We start from the raw sequence: 15,177 nt of genomic DNA on the forward strand, positions 1-15,177 counted from the left end.
TCAGGCCTGGGCAAGGGGCCGATCAGGTGATCGGAGGGTGATGGGGGTCTACGCCTCTGGCCAAGACATCAGGCCTGGGCTGGGGGCAGAACCAGTGATGGGGGGAAATGAGGGTCCCCTGCCCAGGCCTGACGCCTGTCAGAGGCATCAGGCCTGGGCAAGGGGCCAATCCTGCGATTGGAGGGTGATGGGGGTCAACGCCTGAGGGCTCCCAGTATGTGAGAGGGGGCAGGCTGGGCTGAGGGACACTCCCCCCACACACACACCCAGTGCACGAATTTCGTGCACCGGGCCCCTAGTAGAAGAATAAAAAAAGCCCCAGTCTCTTAATACTAATCAGTTTCTAAATTGCCATGAGTATTTTTGTGTTAGAAACTTACATAAGATGTGAGTTACCAAGAAGTTTGATTTTGATGTAAATTAGGAAGCTCTGGTGATGTCATGATTTTATTTTCATAATCTGTGACATGGATTTTTATTGAAGGCCTACTAGACTAAATCTGCTGTCACGTAAGGTCTCCCCTACAGAAATAAATAAGGGGAATTTGAAGAAAAGTGATATAATGATTTTCCCCAGCAGTTATTTGAGAGTTGTCACTTTATGAATAGATAGGTTATATTTCCAAAATCAACACTAATTGCAGATATTTATTATGTAACTCAACATTTTATATGGGCACCCAGAATATGGTTGTTTCTTTTCCAGTCCTTTATAAACCTATAATCTTTAAACCCACACACACCCATCACCACTCACCCCTACCAGTGTTAGTGCTTTGAATGTGTGACTCATGATTCATTTTCATCCAGGAGTTGTAGCCACTAAGACCTATGGATGCTGCCTTTGAAATTTCTCTCATATCCATCCCTTCAGCTGTCTTTCAAAGTCAGGTCCTCTTCCTCTCTGAATTGTGTAATAGTAATGTCTCAAATGGTCTTTAGTCTTTATCCTTTAATCCTACCTTCCCACCACACCCCCTTTATTGAAAATATATTTAACCATACTCCTCTGTCTTACCAAAACATGACTTTTATCAGGGCATTCTGACTTCAGTAACTTCTGATAGTTTTCAATGCCTACAGGTTCATTTATCTACACTAATAAAAGAGAAACATGCAAATTGGCATCACTCCGTTATGCCCACCAGCCAATCAGAGTGACTATGCAAATTAATCCAACAAAGATGGCGGTTAATTTGCATACTCAGGCACGGAGGGAAGACTGAAGGCTCCGGCTGGATTGAAGACTGAAGACTGAAGACTGAAGAGGCTTGGCTTCTCTGCTGTGGCCGGACCGTAGACCTGGGTCCTGGGTGCCAGAGGAAAACTGGTGCCGGCAGCCAGGGGAAGGAAGGCCTATTGCGTAAATCTTCGTGCAATGGGCTTCTAGTATAGATTATAAAACAATAAATTTGGGGTGTGGCTTTCAAGAGCCTTTGCAATTGAATAACTGTCCACATAGCCAACCTTATTTTTTTCCACTGGAATAATTGTATTCCAGGTAAATAGATCCTCTCAGAGGTTTCCAAACACCTCATGAACACATCTCTTCCCATTCATCCCATCTTATCCTTCCTTTTTTTATCTCTTATATAAAACTAGTAGCCCGGCGCACGAAATCTGTGCACGAAGCGGGGCTTCCCTCAGCCCAGCCTGCACCCTCTCCAATCGGGGACCCCTTGGGGGATGTCTGATGGCCGGTTTAACATCCGGCATCGGTCATCCCTCTTGCAATCTGGGACCACTGGTTCCTAACTGCTCACCTGCCTGCCTGCCTGATCGCCCCTAACTGCCCTCCAATGCCAGCCTGATCCTGCTCTCCCCTGCTGGCCTGATCTTGCCCCCAACTTCCCTCCCCTGCTGGCCAGGTCTAGCCCCCATTGGCTCCTCACAGTTGACCCAGATTTGGTTCTGATTGGTCAGTTTCTATGCCAGTCAGTGTCTCTGGGCCTATTAACAGGGCCTGATCAGAAAGACGGGGCTGCTGGTGGCCTGGAGAGAAATGGAGGCATGGCTGCTGGCCCAGCCTGGAGAGAGAGGGGAAAATGCTGATCAACAGCTGCCACACAGGCTACGGATCAGACCCTGCTTCTCTCTTCAGGCCTCTCTCCAGGCCTGATTTGCAGCCCCCTCAGCAGTCAGTGCTGGTCACTGCGCCTGGTTGCCATGGCAACCCAGTGTTGACTGCAGGACTGACTTCCAGTTTGCCAAGCCTCTGGTCGTGACGGACCCAGGGTTTTTATATATTAGGATGCCTTGACATCATCTCTGTACCCAACTCATAAATGTTCAAGGTTTAGCTCAAATTCTTCCTCTTAAGTAACATCTTTCTTTATCACCCCAATCCCATTTAATTCTATGACCCATAAATCTTCATAAGACATCACTAGAATGTTTTTTATGAGAATTTTTGTCGTTTTATTTCCTGTCCTTAGAATAGAACAGTACTTGGGTTATAGTAGGCACTAAATAAAGATCTCTTGCATAAAAAAAGGCATTGCACCTTCCTTATGAGTCTTCTTTGCCTCCCCTCTGGCTTAGAGGACAATGTTCACATTCCTGAGCCTTGCTTCTAAGGTTTTTCACAATGTATTCAACGTTCTTGCTCTGCAATATTTACCTTTCTAAGCCCCTAGTCTCTCCTCATTGTGATCTTCACAAGCCATGTTTATACCTATTTTGGCTTATGATGCTTTTCTTGACTATAAACACTTGGCTTGTCTCTTTTCTACCTATCGTTCCATACATCTTTGTGAAGTTACACGGAAACCTCATGTTGCCATTACAATACACTTCTGTCTCTTACTCAAATACTTATAGCATTTACCACCTGTGTCCTCTAATTTTTGGTTGATCAAACTTATAATTTTACCTGCTCTTATTGAAAAAAATGTACAAAAAAAAGTGAAAATTTCCACAAATATCAGCATCCAGATGTGAGCATTATGTCCCTTTATGCATAATTGCTCTGAGATTATGTAAGATGCTACTATTTGGTGAATCTGATGAAGGATATATGGGAATTTTTTTGTTCTATTCGTGTAATTTTTTTTCTAAGTCTCAAAAAACATTATACACAGAAATAGATTAATGAAATAGTGCAGAGTCCATAAAATAATCCAATTGTGCAGTGATATTAATACATGAAACAATGCAAATCATTGTGGAAAACTAGACTATTGCATTAAATGGTTATAGGATAACAAGCTATCAATTTGAGAAAAAAGGTGGACTCTTCCCTCATATCTTACACACAAATAAACCCCCATAGATCAACAAATTAAAAAATGATGAACAAAAACAAAAACATGAGTGACAAGTGTTATATTCATGAGTTGAAATGGGCATGATGAAGCATGGCAAGAAAACCAAAAACCATGAAAGAAAACTACTGGTAAATCTGAATTACATAAAAATTAAAACCTTATATATAGAGGGGTGTGTTGGGGTGGGGAACAACATAAAGTAAATGATAAGAGATAAACCAGGGGAACATAGTTGTAACCTATATGGCAAAGGATTGATAGGCATATAGAAGATGTTTCAGCATCTGTGCTCTATGGTAACATAGCCTACTCCCTGACACTAATGATGTGACATTGGGAAAATTCCCTAACTGCTCTTTACCTCACTTTACTCATTTGCAAAAATGGGTATAAGACTCCTCTGATTCATGGTGTTATTATTGGCCACCTTACCCATATGTGAAAGTAAGTACCATGCTTGGCATATAAATAATAAGAATAACTGCTTTAGTATATTGGGGGTATGCTATGTATTAGGTACTGTGCAAGCCTTTTACACGCATCATCTACCTTAACACATCGACCCTTCCAGTGAGGAGGGTACTAGTATCATCCCCATTTTACAGACAAGAGCCCTGAGATTTAGAAAGGTTAAATAACTTGACTAATAGCTAATAAGTGATGGAGGAGGGATTTGAGCAGAGATGGAACCCATCCTCCTACCATTTACACCATCCTGTGGTGATTCTCAATTCAACTTAATTTCCTCTTCCTTGCGTCTTGGGACTACATATTTAATCTTGACAGTTGGACTTTTATGTCCCTTTCAGAAGGTATATTACTTGAGCCCAAAGGCATTTGGGCATTGATATATCCATGAAGTTGCCATTTCAAAGAAAACAAATTTTATAGAAATTAAGGCCATAAATAATTAAACTTATTTTGCATAATCTACAAAACCAAGATAATGTCTATAGTAGTTTCTCCATACATACTTCTTAAGATACTTTATTTTGGTTTTGTTTTGAGAAAAGTAAAAATTCAGAGATGATTTCACCTTACCACTAAGTGTACATTAAAGTAGCTAAAGTAGTAGCAAAGGTTGGTGTTGGATAAATTAAAGAGAAATGATATTGGAAGTTAAATTCTCATTCAAAAATAATTTCAGATTTCTTAATGGAAAATTAAATTGATTTTGTGTGAATTTGGGGAGTTTTATTTTTATTTTTATTTATAGGAGCATAATTTATTCAAATATTAGTTCACATTATAAGTCAAGTTTTTTTATAGTCTTAAAATTGAACTTAAAAGACCTTTATGAACTTCATATATTCACAGACAGAAGCTATCATCTATTTCTTTTGATAGATCATAGCCAGGGTTTAATTTAGTTATTCAGAACAAATGTGAAAATACTTTTTGCATGGTATTAAACATTTTTCTTCATAGTAATGTTATTAAATCATATAAAACCTAATTTGGAAAGATAATAGTGAATCACACTCATGAGTTATGCTGCTTTAATCATGAAGAATAATTAACTTGGAGGGACGTGAAAGGAGTTCACTCTCTGCCTTAACTATGATTTGTTAAAATCATGGGATTTTGAGGGAACACTCATATTGATTGAAAGAACTGTGGTTTATCCCTCTATCTGGCTTATCTATATTTTCTCTCATTGATAGACTAGAGGCCCGATGCACAAAATTCGTTCAAGGGGCCCTTGTAGCCTCAGCTGGCCCTCACTGCGTCTGGAAGGTTGTCCAGATGGTCATTCTGCTGTTAGCATGTCTAATTAGCATATTAACTCTTTATTTTATAGTATGCTAAAGAAAGAGGGACACTAGATACCCTTAGGAGAAATCCTGTGTAATTTATGGTAATACCATATATACTGTATTTACTTCTTAGCGTCTTGGCCACCTATCCTATCTTTAACAAAGCATGACATTAGGAAGAATGCAAAAAAAAAAAAAAAAAGCCTCTGAGCAACCAAAATAAGTATATATAACCACTTCCATTTTTTAAAATTTCTGTGAAGAGTCCCAACTTGTCAAGCTCTCACTTTCTGCCCTCTCCCCCTGTATTCTTACTTTACCTAAATTCTAACAATCCTGGATATTAGGTTTCCACCAAACCCACAGCTGTTTAGGAGGAGGAAGAGCTACTCTAGGCAATCAAGGAAATATTCAAAGGTGATCCCTTGGCTATTGGAATACTTTAAAAACAGACAAGAATGCAAAACGTTGTGGCTGTCTGTTATCATTTAGTCTGGGATCGATCATATCCAGTATCCAGTCTGACAGTGGTGCCTCATCCTCCTAAGAGATAGGGATGGGCTTGGTAATTAAAGACTCAAGCATCTCCACTTGCTCTTGCTTCTCTACTAGTTTAGTGCTGTGATCTTCTGGCCCTCCCTTCATCTCCCATTTTTACCTGGAAGTCTGTGAATTCTGTTTCTATCCTGGCCCTTGTGATCTAGATTCTACTGGCCAGGCTCCCACCTGAACTTGTGATTTCTCTGTAACTTCCAACTTGGGATCTTCATTTCCAAGGAAATGTCTTCTCAAGAATGAATGAGTCTTGAGCTTCACTCTTGGGTTCACCCTTGCAGCCATATATATCCCCTTTACTAACACGGTGTTTCTCAATCAGTGATCTAGGAAAGTGTTATAGGGTATTCATAATTAGACAAGTTTTAGAAATACTTTAATTTATGTATGCATACACACACAGAGAACATAGTATTTCTTTAGATGCTCAATCATCCCATTAATATTACCTGGGAAAAGAGGAGATTACTTACTGGAAAGGATTCTGAGCAGACCACTAACACTGCATGCCTGATTTTTGAACATGCCCCACTATTGCAGTCCAGGGTTGTTATGGGATGGTTTACACTGTTGTCTTTAATTCTTCCTTTGGTGGTATTAGAGTCAGTTCTCATCAGTTTCTTTTTCTTAGGACCAATTTTTACCCCTTAACCAGTCTCAGACTCTTCCTAATAGGCTGTAAACTCTATGCAGGCCTGGATTAAATCCTGTTATCTTTCCACACTGAGCACAGTGCCTGGATTCTCACCTTGCATGTTATGGGAGCTTAACAAATGGCTTATTGGTAAATTAATTAATTATAAATGAGACTTCTGGATAGCCTGTGTATTATTGAGCTTCTAATTGTTTCTTCAGCAGCATTAACTGGAAAACGCAATTTCCCCAGAGCTATTCTTTATCTTAGTTAATGTTGTTTCAGAGAGGAACTGTGTCATGATGATATAAAATTTTGATTAAATGGAAACAGCAGTTTGTTTCTCTTTTACTAATAGCTTCACATAAAATACCATTTGTTAAATGGGGAAACAATTGGAAAGGAAAGGTTTTCCCAAAGTATGTATTATAACCAAGGCATGCTATATAGCTTTAAAATGATTTATACTTTGTGTGTAGGGCTTGCTCAGTTAATGTATCCACTTATCAGGCACTAGGAAATTTTGAGTGAGGAATGAGGTTATGAAATAGATGTGTAACATGGAAGTAGAAAGAAGCTATATAGGTTGAATCAGTTAATGCTGCTCTATCAAGCTTAATGTTCTCTTTTTGACTTTTCTTCACTTAGTAACTGGGCTATTTCCCTCAGTGTGTTACTGTGGCCTAGGAGTGAAGAAAACTCCTACATCAAAACATTTTAGAACATTGGGAATAGGAGGTAGCAAATCATTGCTTAAGGGACCAGATAATAAGCTAAAAAGGGTAAATGTGACTTACTAAAAGGCCCCATATAGAAACAAAGAACTTATACACAGGGATATCTTAATGGAGTGTTTGATCTCCATGTATCCTACTCTTAGATTATGAGTCAGATTCATACAGGGTCACTGCTAACCCGTTTGCATTTGTGAAAATTAGGGAAATGTGCCCTTCCTTGAGTAAAATTTTTGAGTATGTTATGCCAACTTGAACAATTCTATGTTTAGGCCTGAAGAAAGTGAGAATGTGGGTTGGTACCCTCTCTGGCCTAGTTTGGGGATTCTGGACTTCACCTTCCTGTAAGGAATGAAAGAAGGAGAGGTGGGAGTGAGGGCGTGGGGTTGGAAGCATTGGCTCAGGGGATTTAATCAGTAATGACCAACTTCAATTTACCCAAAGAGTGGCTCCGTACATCAAACCTATTTTTTCTTTTCTGTTTTTTTAAGACCTGCAGTCAATTTTTAGAGAAGAAGGAAGAGGGAGAGAGAGAAACATCAATGTGAGAGCAGAACATACTGTAGATTGGCTGCCCCCTGTACACCCCTTACTGGGGATCAAGCCTAAAACCTGGGCATGTACCCAGTCTGGGAATTGAACCAACAACCTTTCAGTGCATGGGACGATGCCCAACCAACTGAGCCACACCAGCCAGGGCAGATAAAACTTATTTTTAAATCAGTGTTTAGAATATCTACATTCTGTTAAGAATCATACAAACCTGCTGCTCAGAGGATATGCCCCTTTGGTTTAGCCTGGCTCTGTTGGATTGAGATATGGGGGTCCATAATCCTGGCAGGAGCAAACCTGTATATATACCACACACCTGCACCAAATGTCAGACTTACATACCACTAGCAGTGCATACATCCTCCCACCCCTATCCCTATAAATCTACCCTGTTTGCTATAGAAAATGAGCCAGTGAAAATTCGGCTTCCTAGAGCCGGGAACAAGTAGTGGGATGTGCCGTTAAGTTGCAATTACCTGGCTCCTCAAAATATATGCATGCTCAAGGGTGTCAATGTGGAGTTAACATGACTAAGACCTTTTGCCATGGCTTTACGTTTCAACTGGGAGACCCAGCATCTCTTCTTCTGCCATCACTATATTCTCATATAACTTCACACATGTCTACTTAGTGAATACTGTCACCCCTTCCCAGCTGTGGTGCTCTTATGCTACCCTGGATTCAATTTATATAGAGACATACATAGCATTCTAATAAGTACTCAAAATAATACAATGTTTCTGTATTTAAAGGAGCACTGAAATGTGTACAATAGAATAGTGAACATTTTTTATTTAGAGTTTCCACATTCTACTTTTCTTAAATCTTTTATTTTTTATTCTTCTGGTGTTTAAATAGAATAACAATGAATTCAGACAACATGGTGTAAAATGTAAAAGCATATATTAGTTATACATCTCTTAATTGTGTGGTTAGAACTGTAAGCTCCCTGAATTTTTGAACTAAAAGTAATATAGGTCCCTTTGAAGGCTCTGAATCTCTAGAACAGCCGTGGGCAAACTACGGCCCGCGGCCGGATTCGGCCCGTTTGAAATGAATAAAACTAAAAAAAAAAAACCGTACCCTTTTATGTAATGATGTTTACTTTGAATTTATATTAGTTCACACAAACACTCCATCCATGCTTTTGTTCTGGCCCTCCGGTCCAGTTTAAGAACCCATTGTGGCCCTCGAGTCAAAAAGTTTGCCCACCCCTGGTCTAGAACCTGCTAATCTGAGCTAGGAGGTAGAAGAGAGAGGCTTTCTTGTCAGCAGTGCCCTGGACACTCAATTGGGAATGAGTTCAAAGCCCTGAAGACCTCAGGCTCCCACTAAAATACAAATTCCAATGTAAGTTTATTCTTGGACTTAGTTTTAGACTAGATTAGAAAGATTTGTCTAATGAGCTTTCATTTGAGAAGTGTGTTAGTGACATAAATTAACATTGGGAATGTAATTGCACCATGAGGTTATTGATATAGTATATATAGTCTTTTATTTTTAAATTTTGTATTATGGTATATTTCAAACATATACCAAATTAGAGAGCATATGATAATGAACTCCTGTGCAACATTACCCAGTTTCAATGGCTAACATTTTGTCAATTGTGCTTCCTCTAAAGCACCCCCTCCTTTATTTGCCCCATAATTTTAAAGTAAATTTCAGACATCTTGTCAATTCACCTGGAATATTTCAGCATTTATTTCTAGTTTATAAGGCCTTTTTAAAAACAACCACCATGACATTATCATATCTATAAAATTAATAGTTCCTTAATATTGTCTAATATTCTTCCACATTAAAATTTCCCTGATTGCCGAAACCGGTTTGGCTCAGTGGATAGAGCGTCGGCCTGTGGACTGAAAGGTCCCAGGTTCGATTCCGGTCAAGGGCATGTACCTGGGTTGCGGGCACATCCCCAGTAGGAGATGTGCAGGAGGCAGCTGATCGATGTTTCTCTCTCATCGATGTTTCTAACTCTCTATCTCTCTCCCTTCCTCTCTGTAAAAAAATCAATAAAATATATTTTAAAAAAAAAATTTCCCTGATTGTCTCAACAACGTCTTTTTACAGATTGCTTGTTCAAATTAGAATCTGTGTAAGTTTTATACACTGTATTTGGCTGCTTACATCTCTTGGGTTTCTTTTCTATATTAATAGGTTTTCATATTTTTCCTTGCATTTTCTTGTAATTTATCAAGGGAGCTTAAATGGAAAACTTGCTACCAAAACTAATGCATTAGGCTTTATCTTTAAATCATTAATTTATATATTTTTTACTTTTTCAGATTTCTACACACTAGGTGCTGAAATTTGAAGGGCTGAGAAAATGGGGAAGGGGGGAGAATGATTTTCTTTTTTATTCAAAAAACAGGAATGAATTTATTTTCTTACACTCAGCAGCAGAAACCAAGTGCAGAAATATGGCCCCACCCTATTTGAGTCAAATAGGTCTGTATTAAATCACATTTGTAAGCTGCATTATAGTTTGACCTAACCAGAATATTGCTTTAATTCTGAATCCAAAGTCTATAAATGATAAGCCCTTTGCCTCTGGGATCTTATCTTTTTTGTCTTTCAGATTTGGTGTTGTATTGTCAGTAAGACAATGTTTTCTTACCAAAAGTGTTTGTATCTCCTCTACTGTTACCAGTTAACATACTTGCACGGCTTGTCCATTTGAAATTATTTCCCATTGAGTTCACTCTGATATCTCAAAAACATTGTCCTTTGTAAAAATAATTGAATCATATATTTGCATCTTTTAAAAAATATTTATTTTGCTATTCTACCAAGTTGGTGCATTATTTTCTTTCAACATAGATTAGGACAGAAAAGAATTTCTTCTGTCACTGTAATTTTAACACTACCCATGCTTGATATAAATTGTGTAGTTCTGCTAAAATGCCTCAAAATTTTACCACTTCTTTTTATAAACTCTCAATCTTGTGATATCTTTCTTTTCTTAGGATTTGAACGAGTCTGCCAAACAAGAAGATATTTTAGAATCTACAACAGATGCTGCAGAATGGAGTCTAGAAGTGGAACGTGTACTACCACAACTGAAAGTCACGATTAGGACCGACAATAAGGTATAGAAGAGAGAACACATTTTGTTCAAATAGAATTTTATAAGGCAATTTCAGGGTCAAGTGTACTCCCATACTAACAGAGATTTAAGAAGGGTGTTAGGGTTCAGTTTCCAGTGTTTTGTCTTATTAAAGATTTAATAAATTGTCATTGAATGAATAAAAAATAGTGTAATAGGTCTTTAAAATGATTTGGAAAACATCATGTTTCCCTGGGATTGAAAGTTATTTTCTCAATATATTTTGATATATGTTTTTTTGCAATCCAATTTTATTTACATGAATAGTGAATGAAATTGAGATTTCATGACTATATACCAACTGAATAGAGTTAGAAGATCATTAAGAACTCTGTTGAAAGACAAAATAGAAGACATCCTAGAAGCTGCCTTACATTTTCTATTAATTATATGTGATTACAAGTTAAATATTGAAATAATCGAAAAATCATATGCAATACTAGTAAGATATGGGTATTAAGCCAGATGAACTGGCCCATTTAATGAAGGTTCTGCTTCCCTTTTTACCTTCAATTTATAAGTAACAACTTCAGAACAAGCTAATAGCTGACTAGACAATACTATTCTCAGTTGTACTATAGTACAGTAATCTTTACAAAAGGGGCTAGAGAGACATCTGGGTAATGAAATGAAAGAATTTTCATACTTGGAGGCTGGAGATGAGTCCCAGCATTATGCGGTGAGATTCTAGGGAAGGTGTCACTCTGAAAATGAGGTCCTGTGTCTGCCCCCAAAGTAGAAACCTACAAAGATTGCAGTTTTCAGGGTGCCCTGGAAGTTAATTCATTCTTAGACTGACTGGGTTTGGGCTTGTGAAACTGTATCCTCGAGAAAGTAAAAAGTAGACTGGAATACTAGAGCAGTCTTAGAACAGGAGAAGGATGGATGGCAGAGGTATAACTAGACTGTGAACAGCTGTGGAACAAAAACTTTATCTAAAACAAGTGGGCAAGTCTCATAGCCTGTTTACCCTATATTTATTCAGTCATTATGGAGGACAGGTATTAGTTGACTGCATTGGGGGTGAATTAATTTTTTATATATCTCTTACCTATAATACACATTAATAAGAATTTCTTCACTGATTAGATCTCTGCTGAAAGTTATAATTTGCAAAAATGTATTTTTTACCTAAAAAGCCCATTTCTGATTCTCTCTTTTTGTCATAACAAAGTCTCTTCATAAAATTAAAAACCACTGTTATTGTGGATCTAGTTAGAATGACATGTTAAAATAATTGTGTGGTTGGGAACTCTCAAGTACACCTTAATCCCACAAGGAACAAGTTTAATTTGTTTACTTTCAAGTTAAGTAAACTCTTGAAATCAAACATCTCATTTAGAGCCTAATAGGTTTTTTAAGTAAACACTGGTATTGATTTCTACATAATGGAAGTAACTGAATAAAGAAAGAGTGTAAGTGTAATTGCCAGCACGCACATTTTTACAAAACTAAGTGTAGGTCAGATTCTGTTATAAGCCAATATATACTATGGTAATCAAAATCATGGATTATTAAAGAATCAATGTTCTGTTTTGGAGAAGAATGAACCAGTTGAAAGTTGGACTCTTAGTCTCATGCCACATGTTACCAGCCTTAATCTTATGAGGACATATGGTACCAAATTAATTATACAATCAGACTTTATAGGCAACATTCCAAAATGTCAGATAAAGTTTTGGGTATTTTTTAGAATATGTGAATATCACTTTGAATTTTTGTGGTAAAACATACTGATCTAAAGTCATATAGTATTGCTTTTTCAGAATTCTCCAGATCATTTGATCTTTGTGTCTGGTATTTCACAAACTTATTTTTGCTAAGTATTTCAGATGTAGCAAATGGGAACTATAGTTTTAGGGTCAATTTTTTATTCAGCTTCATTAAGAAAAATAAAATTTTACATTGAATTGAGAAAATAAGGTACTACTGAATAGAGAAATGTTTTTTATGTCTCAGAAATAAAAATAATCTACTTACATATGAGGTTTCTCACGGAGTCATTACCCTCATTCTTCAGAGGTTGACCTCAGCATCATGGTATATCCCATTCTTCCTCAACTCTTCACTCTACCAAAACCAAACTCTCTCCTTTATTTTGGCCAAAACAATAACCTTTCACTCAAAACAGGCTGTTTTGGGACATACAGAGATTTCAATTTTGTGTTTGAGGGGAAAAAGAAATTATTTTCAGATCAATATGTTTTACTAATCACTGTTAGATTAATTTTGAAGGAGCATAGATATGTCAGAGATAAGTAATAAAGGCCCTTCATTATTTAAATCCATTATAAATTTATTTTAAATGACCTCATGTTAGTAGTAAATAAATCCCATATTTATTTGGGACTAAATCAAATGTTTGTTTTGCTTTTTTTCTCTCTCAAGTTCAGTTTATTCCTTATATGTTTCCTAGCAGAGAACTGCAGAAAAGCAAATCTCGTTTTCTGTGGGGTTTGTGTGTGTGTGTGGGGGGGGGGGCGGGGGGGGGGGTGTTGTTTGTTTTGTTTTTTGCATATTATACTCTGTACAATTTGATGCGATCCTATGATATACCAATATTTTATTTTGTATATTCTCCATGAGGTTGCAGTAAGGTTTTTATTGTAGACCAGATTGTCCCTGTTTCTGGCACCACTTCTTACTGTTGCCAGTTCTCAAAGAATATAAACAAATTTTAATATTAGCTTAAACAAATTGCAATTAGGAAAATAAATATGCTGCCAAAAATACAAATAGTGTTCCGAAATGGAGATAAAAAACTTTTGTCATATGCTAGCTTGAATGGACTATATTAGTAGTTCCCTCTTTAGGGTTGCTTATAAGGAATACTCCTGGTGATTACTTATAGAGTAATTATACACTCAGGGACCAACTCAGATGTGCCCCAACTAGGAATAATGTGGCTAAAGATACAGTAAGAAGTTTTTGTGAGAGTCAATAAATTTAGCCAAATTCTAGTCACTCCATTCTAGTTAGTGCCTCAGTTATTGCCAAGTGAGTAAGGCTCAGGAATAAATGCCTTAGAAGGGCAGTTTGAGGACAACTAGAGTAGATGTTGGTACCACTTAATAAAATCATCTACCAGAATTGTTGCTACACTGTGATCCTGTATCTTGTACTTTTGTTCTTTCCTTCCTTATTTTTTACGGTTTATTTCTCTTACCCTTTTCTACTGTGTGTGTTTTTTTTTTAATCTTCTGTATTGTTCTTTGATAGACCGAATAGTGCTCACAAGTGTTACATAACTACTCTGGTGGAATTTGAAACTAAGAGCAACCATCTGTGATTATTATCAGACTAGATTTAAATCTGTAACTAGTCAAGAATTATTTTAATCTCTGAGTCTTTTTAAAATACATTTTTGTGCCTGGAGATTGTGGTTAGGTTCCTAGTCAGGGCACATGCCTGAGTTGCAAGCTCAATTTCCTATAGGGGTTGTGCAGGAAGCAGCTGATCAATGATTCTATCTCATCATTGATGTTTCTATTGTTCTCTCCTTCCCCCTTCCCCTCTCTGAAATCAATAAAAACATATTAAAAATTTTTTAAATATACTTTTCTTTTTAATTATAAAAATAATATGAAAGCATTATTTCAAAGGAAGAGGGACCAGTCAGTATGCTGTGAATTAGAAGGTACAATTACACATTTAGTCCAACTATCAATTTCTGATTTATTCAGCCAAAGTTTTAGAAACTTAGCAGAAATGTGGTAGCCATAAAGACCCAGAAAAGATGTAGCCTATCTCACACACTTTCTCTTGGCACCCAGAATTTATATTTACATCACTTACTAGTTGCATGACCCAGGGCAAGCTATGATACCTCTCTGTTCTCCTTTCCCCATGTATAAAATGGGACTAATTATATTACTTACCTCACAGAGTTGTTGTAGATTACCAAGAACAATGTCTGACAAATAGTTAATACCTAATAAATGTTAATTATTGTTATGTTACAATATTGTTACGATAATATTGCTTTCTATCATTGCCCTCTTATATTCAGTGCCTATATCAGTATTCAGGAAGAATTCACAAAATTTCTTCCAGAAATTTTGTTTCCATCCCTTAAGGTAATATTTATAAATATCAGCCTTATATTCTTACATGTAGATATAATCAGATTCATATTATTATCACTTTGGTCAATCTTCCTAGTTCTTTCTAGGTCTAAAAGTACATATAATACGATGATAATAATAGTAATAACTGACATTTACTGAGTGGTCACTGTGTGTCAAGTGCTCTTCTTAGCACTTCATATACCTTAGCTCATTTAATCCTTTCCACTGCCCTTTGAGATGCAGATACCTTCTACTAAAGATAAAGAAACTGAAACACAGAGAAGTAATTTGCTTTTGGTACTTGAACCTACAACCCAGGCTCTTCCCTATTTGGTTAGTAGCAATATAACATACTGGTTAAAAGAACAAATTCTGAGTCCAGCTTGCTTGAGTACAAATTCTGGCTCTAATTCTTATTAACTGTTGGATTCAACCACTCTGTGCTTCAGTTTCCTAATCTATAAAGTGGAGTTCATTATAAAACCTACCTCAAAGAGTTA

General features: G+C 37.0%; 1 protein-coding gene across 2 annotated transcripts in view; it reads left to right on the forward strand.

Annotated features, from left to right (window-relative positions):
• Positions 1-15,177, forward strand: part of IFT57 (intraflagellar transport 57) — a 71,922-nt gene that overhangs the window by 27,119 nt on the left and 29,626 nt on the right. For both annotated transcript variants that reach the window (XM_059687901.1, XM_059687902.1), the window contains exon 6: positions 10,471-10,593. In XM_059687901.1, the coding sequence (XP_059543884.1) occupies positions 10,471-10,593 (123 nt within the window). The remainder of the gene's footprint in view (positions 1-10,470; positions 10,594-15,177) is intronic.

The sequence above is a fragment of the Myotis daubentonii genome, chromosome 3, assembly GCF_963259705.1.
Source record: "Myotis daubentonii chromosome 3, mMyoDau2.1, whole genome shotgun sequence".
NCBI lineage: Eukaryota > Metazoa > Chordata > Mammalia > Chiroptera > Vespertilionidae > Myotis > Myotis daubentonii.